Source organism: Quercus suber, unplaced genomic scaffold, assembly GCF_002906115.3.
Source record: "Quercus suber isolate HL8 unplaced genomic scaffold, Cork oak 2.0 scaffold_443, whole genome shotgun sequence".
NCBI classification, from domain to species: Eukaryota; Viridiplantae; Streptophyta; class Magnoliopsida; order Fagales; family Fagaceae; genus Quercus; species Quercus suber.
In genome coordinates, this window is record NW_027069894.1 from 321,122 (window position 1) to 331,263 (window position 10,142).

General features: G+C 36.0%; 1 protein-coding gene across 2 annotated transcripts; it reads right to left on the minus strand.

The window, feature by feature from the left end:
* Positions 1–121: 121 nt before the first annotated feature.
* On the minus strand, positions 122–6,028 carry LOC111997659 (putative disease resistance RPP13-like protein 1). Of its 2 annotated transcripts, XM_065762117.1 has the most exons (4): positions 1,494–6,028; positions 1,325–1,360; positions 902–1,079; positions 122–524 (listed from the first exon to the last, which is right to left on the minus strand). In XM_065762117.1, exon 1 carries the CDS (start codon positions 5,409–5,411, stop codon positions 1,524–1,526), a length of 3,888 nt encoding a protein of 1,295 aa, XP_065618189.1. In that variant the 5' UTR covers positions 5,412–6,028; the 3' UTR covers positions 122–524; positions 902–1,079; positions 1,325–1,360; positions 1,494–1,523. The 2 variants fall into 2 exon arrangements, with proteins under 2 accessions (XP_065618189.1, XP_065618188.1); XM_065762116.1 differs by lacking the exon at positions 902–1,079.
* Positions 6,029–10,142: the final 4,114 nt, after the last annotated feature.

Sequence of the window (10,142 nt, forward strand, 5' to 3'; positions counted from 1 at the left end):
GTCAAAGAGTGAAACATGCGAAGGACCAAAATTTATATCACCAAGGTAAATTTTATATTGTCCCCCCAATGAAAACTACGAATGAAATTCCTTCTAAGTATATGAAACCTTTGACCAAAAATTATAAGAGAAATGCATGAAAGTTTACGTCCACTACCTTGAATATGCATCCCACGTGGGTGGTACCAATTGTGTAAATATGTTTTATACAATTATTGCTGCTGCTCCTCTAGGTGATGAGCCTTAGTGGGAATTCACCAACAGCACAACAATATGTTAATAGCTTCATGTTTTTAATCCACAACAAAGGCTGTAAACCCTGGACATACTCGTAAGTACAGATGCAGCTGCCACACCTTTCGCAAGCACATAGGATAAGGCTTCACAAATTTTATGACAAAGCTTGCACCTCACCTGCTCCAAACCCACCACCTCCACCAAATATCAACACTTGCCACTGCTGACGATCACCAAATTGTATCCAATTGCACACCTTGACGGATCATGACCATATGGTCACATTCCTGAATTTACAAAGAATAACAAGAATAACATAAGAAAAAAAGCAAGCATCTGTGGAGGATATCACCATCCAAACTGAGAGCCAATTATAAATGAAATAGAATTCAATAAATTCAAATCTGATAGTGAGATCTGATCAAAACTAAAAGGCTCTTGCATTTCTAATGAAATGGTGAGTATCAACGTAACTTATTTGAATAGTCAAGTTCATTTATTTCATTCTAATATAAGGTCTGTTCACATTATAATGAACCTATGAATTTTTATTTCACTCCAATACTTTGAACTAACAGTAACTGTTGATTAAAAAATAGTTAGTTCTTCTTTTGTCCTGATTGGTTGGTTTGTCAAAATCAATATTTTCTAATACTAGAGTTACCTGAAAATTTATTCTGCAGCAAAGGTCAGAATGCTTTGATCATCTGTGCAAGGCATGATCTTTGGTCAAAAAGACATGCTTCTCAGGCATCATATTAATAAAAATTCATCCTCCCATTATGTGCATATCCACCAATCATTGTTCCAAAGCACTATTTTTAAATGGTACAATAATCATCCTGCCATTATGTGCAAATGAGATCATTTGTATTATTAGTACTATTTTTAATGGTTCTCAAATTTCCCAATACAATATCTATTTCAGGCATTTCATCGAACAACTATATGCCCTTAGGAATAAAGGGTTCATACAATTCAAATAACTTACAAGTACAAGAGACGTGCGAAAAATTCAAGGTGCCAGAATTCAATTGTTAAAAGAAGAAAAAAAAAAATTAACATATACAAGCCAAAATTTACATACCTCCTCCAAGTTTTGAAGCTAGACTCTACTGCAACACTGCAAGAATTAGCTTGGGTTAGGGTTTGAATTTTTATAATTATATTGTTTAAATACACAAACAGAGAGGATTTTATTGTATAATCGTAAAAATTCTTGAACTGAAATATTATCAAACAAAATAACGTTGTACCTGGAAGGAAGATCTCTCTGTTTTGCAAAATTATTTCTGCTGCTCCCAGCCATCAATTTTAACCGAAGGGATGTTGGCAATCTTTGACCACATTATCCCTTTGTCTTTCTCGCAGTTTTGTTTCAGCACAGGACAATCACGAATTTCAAGTTGCTGAAGCGAGGGCGGAAAACACTTCTCTGAGAGGGACGCGAGTTTAGGGCACTCTCTGATGGAAATTTGTTCAAGTGCAGAGAGGTTTTGAAAGAACTTCCAGGAGAGGAATAACAAATTTGGAAAATTATAAAACCTCAGGGTAGTGAGAGATGTAGGCAACATCAACATCGTCTTCCCATCTTCCTCTTCTGGAAACGAATCCATAATTCCATTACGAATCTCGAGAGATGTAAGCGACGTGAGTCTGTGCAGTCCCAACTCAAATACTTGCTTACAGAGATTCGCCCCTATCAACCTAAGCTTTCTAAGGTCGGTGGGGAAACCCTCTTCTGGAAAGGATACGATACTTGGACAGTCACGTATTAACAAATCTTGCAGAAAGTTGAGGTTGTGTATGTTGTTCGGCAAGGCCTCCAGTTTCTCACAGTATTCGATTTCAAGACTTCTCAAGTTGGTGGGGAGCAAATCTCCTAAAGAGATAAGACTATTACACCTGTATATAACAATCTTTTTGAGGTGACAGAGTTCGTGTAGGCCCCTCGGTAAGCACCTAAGCTTTTCACAACTATAAATTATAAGATCTTCAAGTAACGTATCCTTGTCTAACTTGTCTACTATTGACTTCAGTTTTGGACAATCAGATAGCGTAAGGACTTTAAGGGTGGTAGGTAACGTGTCTTTCGATGATAAAGATGTTAGATTTGGACATCTTGTAATATCAAGGCGTTCAAGCATGGCAGTTAGGTCGACTATTGTTGATACGCATTTTAGGGATGGACAATCAGAAATTTCCAAGTGCTCAAGAAGAGGTGCATTGTTGTTACCAATGCAGCTAAGATTCTCCTCATTCATCAATAAAGAAGAAGTTGAAGAAGCCCCTCCCTCATCCATCACAAACTGCAAGGATTCCAAAGCACTACAGTCTTCGATTGTTAGTGTCCTTAATGTGGACTTCAACTTGATGTTTACAAGACTTTGGCACGATTGGATTTCAATTTCTAGTGTTGCAAAGGACATAAGCCCATCTTCACATAAAGATGTCAGCTTCTCACAAAATTTTATTATTAGCTTTTCTACCTTCACAAACCCATGCACAACCTCTTTACATTCCAAAATTATTAATTCTTGAAGCACTGAATGGCTTGGAATTGAAACAACCAATTGCTCGCATGCGAAAATGGAAAGTTTTTTCAACAACGGGAGATGATGGGGGAATTCTCTTTCCAATCTGGGGCAGTTAGAGATAGAAGGCTCACGCAAACAAGAGAATTCTTCGCACTCATCCATCACAAATTGCAAGGATTCCAAAGCATTACAGTCTTCGATTGTTAGTGTCCTTAATGTAGACTTCAACTTGATGTTTACAAGACTTTGGCACGATTTGATTTCAATTTCTAGTGTTACAAAGGACATAAGCTCATCTTCACATAAAGATGTCAGCTTCTCACAATTTTTTATTATTAGCTTTTCTACCTTCACAGACCCATGCACAACCTCTTTACATCCCAAAATTATTAATTCTTGAAGCACTGAATGGCTTGGAATTGAAACAACCAATTGCTCGCATGCGTCAATGGAAAGTTTTTTCAATGACGGGAGATGATGGGGGAATTCTCCTTTCAATCTGGGGCAGTTATAGATAGAAAGCTCACGCAAACAAGGGAATTCTTCGCCCTCAACACTGCAAGGAATCCAATCTTGCCATTCAACCATATCCTCAAAGCAAAGTGTTCGTAAGCTCTTTAATTTTGCTATTCTCGCTGGCATCTCTCTAATTGAATTTGCATTTGAAATATTGAGATATCGAAGATTGACCAAATTTTCAATTTTTTCTGGTAATTTTGTGAGAGAGTTACGACCTGTCAATATCAATGTTTGTAGGTTGTACAAAGAACTTATTGATTCTGGTAGAATTCTAATCTCAGTATAAGAAATGTTGAGGTATCTTAGATGTTTCAAATCACCGATTGAACTTGGTAGCTCAAAGATTTCAGTTCCACTTAAAGATAATACCCTCAAGCATCTTAATTGTGGAAACAAACAATATTTAACATCAAAATTGCTAAAGCCATATCGGTTATATAATGGTAGCGACAGGAAGGTCCTTAAATGCACATCTTCATCAAACTTTTGGATGCAATCATTTAAATATTCAATATAAGAAAAATGTCGTACCTTTGTAGAAATTTCAGATTGCTTACTACCACCCAATTGATCCTCCAACCTACAGCACAAGTCTCCCGCTGCCCACATAGCTAAATCATTCATAAGGTCATGCATGACAAAGAGTGATTCATTACTGCTTGATTGCTGAAAAAATGATCTATTGAGTAGATCACGAAAATAATCACCACCAAGCTCTTCCATTGGCTTCTTTCCTTTTGTTTCTTGAACCAAACCTTCTGCCATCCATAACAAGACCAGATTTTTCTCATCAAATTCATTATCTTTTGGAAATAGTGAACAATAGGCAAAGCACCTCTTTAAATGAGAAGGGAGGTAGTTATAGCTCAATTTAAGAACAGAAAAAATACTGCTTTTTTCTTCAGGAATATCAAAGATCTTGCTATTTAACACATGTTCCCACTCATAGCGATTGCGTGTAGTGCGTAAAAGGCCGCCAAGTACTTTTGCTGCCAAAGGTGATCCGTTGCACCTATTCACAACTTTTTGACGAAATTCTTCAAGTTCTGGATACTTACTAAAATCTGTTGCATCTAATGCGTGGTGGGTAAATACATGTAAACAAGCATCACATGACAACTCTTCCAACTTGTACGGTGGAGTAGTACCCATCGTTGATGCAACACCAAAGTTCCGAGTCGTGACAACTATTTTACTTCCTAGAGCCCCAGATTCTAAAGGCTTGCGTAGGTCAGTCCAGTAATCGTACTTTTCACACCAAACATCATCCAAGATGAGCAAGAACTTCTTCCCTGATAATGTAATCTGCAGTTTTTCTTGTAGTGAATTTAAAGTATTGTTATCATCACAAGATTCGGAACGGAAGGAGTATAGAATTTCTTTTGTCAACCTTAAAATGTCAAAATCTTCAGACACGCAAACCCATGCTTTCAAATCAAAATAACGGCTCACTGCATCGTCTTTGTAGACTAGTTGGGCAAGAGTCGTCTTCCCCAGTCCACCCATACCAACTATGGGAATCACAGAGAGTTGAGCATCACTTGATTCGAGCAACAACTTGACAATCTCCTTTTTATCTTCGTCTCTGCCGTAAGTATGACTTTCAGCTAGAGAAGTTGTGGCCGGCCTTGATATTGTTGTTTTAGTCCTTCCCCCAGCACAGTCTTGCAATTTCAGACGCTCCTTCTGTGTAACAATCTCTTGTAATCTTCTATGGATCCCTTCAATCTTGGATCGCATACTGACATCGAACTTTATAGAACTTGGATTGAAACCCACACAACAAGCAGGGATGAACTTTCGTATCTTACTTGTGCTGGGTTCTTCTGCATTCAATTTACGTCGCAAAGCTTCAGTAGCAAACTCGTCCAAAATGTCATCAGCATCATAAGCCAAGGCTTCAAGCTCACCCAGCCAGGTCTTCACGGACCCCTTTGTTATCTGTTTCTCTTCTGCATCATCCAGAACTTCACTGATTTCCTGTAAAATTGTCTTCCACTTCTTGATGTCAGCATCAACGTTCTCTTGCCGAAAGATCCTCAACAAATCAGGGGAGCTTAACTTGTCAAACAGCACATCAAAGAAAGCGGATAAAGCAGCCTCCAGGACAATCGACATGGTTCGCTTGTGAAAATGAAGTAAACAGAGAGACACCACAGAAAGTTGAGTTGGGACTTGGGAGTAAAGAGAACTACTATGTTCTGTGAAAAGTTCAAGAAAACGATTCGTGTTTCAGGTTTTTTTTTTTAATTTCTTCTTCTTCTTCTTCTTCTTTTTTTGCTATCACTCACAGCAGGTAATGGCGTATTGATCTGGCTGAATATGACTTTAATTCACGCGGTTTTAAATGTCAGGTTCAGAAATGACATAAAGCTTGACTGCCTTATTGAATCTCACAAATAGTAGGAAGAAATAATACAAAGCGACAAAGATACAAAACGAAACACGCCAAGATTAATTGGTTTGCCTTATTCAGTGGGTGGGGCTCTGCTCGAGACTTTTGCTTCCACTTGATTAATGTCGGTAGGAAGTTTCTAACATAATTTACATCAATGGATATTAGGAAGTTTCAATTGGATTGTAATTTCAACTTACTTTCCTGTAAAGTCGCATCAAAAATAAAGATTCAAATTCCCTAATTTAATGGACCTTCCTTCGTAGAACTGATAAGGCTGTTCTTGAAATGATTATTTGTGATAATAAAACGAAGGAAAAATAGGTATTTTCGCCGGAAGAAATTATAGAGGCTTTTAGTGGATCATTGTCTATTATTCTACTTAAAAATTTTTTATTGTTTAAAATTACTGAGTTAGTAATTAAATTTTAATTAAAAAATTTTTGCTGAGTCAGTAATTAATTTCTATTTAAAAAAATTTTCTAACTAACAATTTTAAACAAATGACAATTTTTTAATAGAATGATTGACCACATTACTTGCCTGCCATATAATCTTATAATTACTCCTTTTTGAGAAGCTTAATAGTAATGCCACTAATATAATATCAAATTATTATTTATAATTTAGGATAAATTCCACAAACATACCTGAAGTTAGGCATAATACCAATCAAGTCCAAAGGATTTAAAAACTAACTACTTCAGTCCTTAAAACCAAACAGCTTATAACGCTGTTACGTATTTTTAATTCTATTCCAAAACTCTCCTCTTTCTCTCATCCGTCCTTCAGTCTCCTTCCTCTTTTTCTCTGCCTCTCAGAGCTTTCCCAGTAAACAAACAAGAAGAAGAAGAAATTGTAGAACACGTTCCCAGTAAACAAACAAAAAAAAAAAAAAAAAAAAAAACTTGAATGGAACCTACAATCAAAACAAATTTTCATTTAATGAGTAAAACACAACAAATTAGTTCATTTGAATATTTAAATCCAAGTCAAAGAACCTGCCGTCAAGAACCATACCAAAAATCAACATCAACACAAAATCAAAAACCCCAAGAAAAAAATCTCTCAAATTCACAAAAATGTCAAACCCCAGCACAAGCAACTCACTCCATTACCAAAACTCTGGCTCTCTATGAAAAATCTCCATCACATCTCTATGTTGTAAACAGGTTGAATCAGTGAGTGACCCATCGTGTGAAGGTCACCTTGGGAGCTTCCCACTCTTTTGATTCACGATCTCATCCACTTGCATGCAATTGCAACTCTCTAGCCTCTGCTTTCAGTGAGTGACTCGTCGAGTGTGAAGGTTGGAAATGTCTAGATCACGGCTTGGTCGAGACCGTGGCGGCGCGTGTTCTGTGACTGCAACTGTGGAGGATTAATCAACATGGGAAATTCTAGAGGCGACAGCCACACGCGTCCGCTGATCCAGACCAAAAAACCCACAAAATATTCAAACTAAAACCCACAAAATTCCAAAGCCAATCCACAAAAAAACCCAAATCTCCCAACACAGATCTAACCAAAACTCACAAACCATCGCAACTCCACCACCGCGGCGCACCACAAAAACAAAAAGAAGTTAGAGAAAGGGACGAGGAAGCCATATGGAGAGAAGAGAAAGGAGCTCTGGGAAAAAAGGAGAGAGACTGAAGGAGACAGATGAGATAAAGAGGAGAGTTTTGGAATTGAATTAAAAATAAGTAACGGCGTTATAAGCCGTTTGGGTTTAAGGACTGAGGTGGTCAGTTTTTAAATTCTTTGGACTTGATTGGTATTATGCCAAACCTCAGGTATGTTTGTAAAATTTACCCTATAATTTATTAACAATATAAATAATTTATTTGTAATAAAAATTTATAAATATGTAAATAGTAAAACAAATTTTAGTTATAATTTTACTATATATATATATGAGAAAAAAGTAAGTTGCTTAAATAAGTTGTAAATAAGCTCAATTTTATTTAATAAGCAAATGACCCAAACCTGAGTATATAATCTTATTTTATAATAAACTCTAGCTTGGATTATGATTGAAATTAAATTAAATAATGAAAAAAAAAAATTGATCTTTAAATATTCGGCTTAACTCAGCTCAACTTGTTTAGAATAGAAGTTGCACAAGCTGACAGTGAGGCTCTAGACAAATACAACTGGGTACACGTAAAAAGAAGAGAAAATAGCACGGCACATGTGTAGAGGTACTAGCAAAATTAGCTAAAGATTTTTACAGGGGATGGAAGCATGGACTGCTTCATTAGTTGCTCTTTTTTTGATAAGCCTTCATTAGAGCATCCACATCCCAATCTTATATCTCATCCTATTTTACCATCTCAAAAATCTACTTTTTCAATTATACCATACCATTTACAATTCACCCAGCATCCCAAAATTTTATTTCTTATCTCATTTTATTTAAATATTCTATTTTATTCTTTTCTTTTACTATTCCTCTCTTTCTCCCTCATTACCGGTTTCAACCCAGCCACACACACACACACAGCCAAACCCATCAACCTACACACACACAGAGCCAAACCCATCACCACACACACACACACAGAGCCAACCTCTAGCACCGGTTTCATCACACACAGCCAAACCCATCACCACACACACACAGAGCCACACAAATAAAAACAAAAACAAAAACAAAAACAGAAACCCAAAACAAAAACAAAAACAAAAACAAAACACAATCCAAGAGTTTCAAACCCAAAAAAAAAAAAAAAAAAAACCCACCACCGAAGCCCTCACGCCGATCCAAACCCATTTAGGCCACACCGATCACCACACACATCGATCCACCTATCCACCGGAGCCTCACGCCGGAGCCTCACGCAGATCCAAACCCAAAAAAAAAAACCCCATCACCGGAGCCTCACGCCGATCCAAACCCAAAAAAAAAAACCCCATCACCGGAGCCTCACGCCGATCCAAACCCAAAAAAAAAAACCCCATCACCGCAAAAAAAAAAACCCCACAACCGGAGCTTCACGCCGATCCAAACCCATTCAGGTTCACCGATGCGCTCACGCCGATTCAAACCCATCGGAGCCATCGGAGCCCTCTAGCTGACCCATCCGATTCCGCCGTTGAGGCTCCAGCGTGAGGCTCCGGCGTGAGGCTCCGGTGGATAGGTCTTGAGTCTGAGGAGATTGGAGAGCAACTGAGAAAGAGAGAAGGAAGAGGGAGAAAAGAACAAAAATAATGAGGGATGAGAGAGAAATTCGCGGGTTAAAATGAGGAGGAGGAAGGATTAAAAAATTATTTTATTTTATAACATTGAGCTACAGTACCATCTTACATTTAAGATGGTACTGTAGCAATATCCCAAAATTTTTTTAGCATTTCGCATTTGGCCTTCCAGCTGCTGGGTGTATTTTGGGTTTGTATGCCAAATTTGCTTTGCATTTGGCATATAGCCATCCAAATGCTGATGCTCTTAGTTGCTCTAGTAAAGCGTATTATGGCTTCTGATTTTGCCATGGTTTGAGTAATAAAATATCTTCATTGAATCATTTTTAATAATAAAAAAAGTTATCTAATTTTATGTCATTTTTTTAATTTAAACCACTTTTTTGTTAATAAAACTACTTTAAGCACGTTTAAAAGTGTTTTCAATCAATTTAAACCCTACAATTCATTTAAATTTATCTAAATTTTCTCAGCAAAATTTATTAATAACTCAAATATAACCTTCAATGAAATTTCTTTTACTATATTCTAAAAATTCAACAGTTCATTTTCAATATATATTTTCATAATATGTTTAAAATTTATAAAAATTAATAAATTCATTGTATTTCATAAAAAAATAAAAAGAAAATTCATTGTATCATAATAAAAAGAAGTTATGTCGTAAAGTAAAGAATTAAGTATATACAAATAGGCTAATCATTTATCTTTTATTTTTTAAAACTAAAATTTAAGCTAAAAACCTTATGGCTCAATTGGTTGGCGCATGCTCATGTTTTCAAAATATACAAGGTTTAAATTTCAGCTCTCCAATATAATTATCAAATTATTGAAGAAAAAAAACAAAAATATAAAAGAGATACTCTTGGTATGATGATCACTTCATAAATATAAATACTTGTGGGTATTTTTTTTTTTTTTTTTTTTTTTTTTTGCATAACTATGTGTGGTTAAATTTTTAGCTAGGGTTAGAGGTGAAACCTAATATTTTTATCATTTGTTATTGGAATTATCTATGTACTTTCTATGGATTGATGATTGAATTTTGAGATTGATTTACTCTTTGGAATCATTGCATGTTAACAAGTTTTTAAGATTCAATATGATTTTTATATATATCAAATGCTTGAACTCCTTGATTCGTTACAATATGAGAATATATTGAATGCTTAATCTCTCCTGTAAGATGTCAATTGAACTATTTGCTCAATCACTCAAAATTTACTTTACATAATGGTTGAGTACTCTATTGT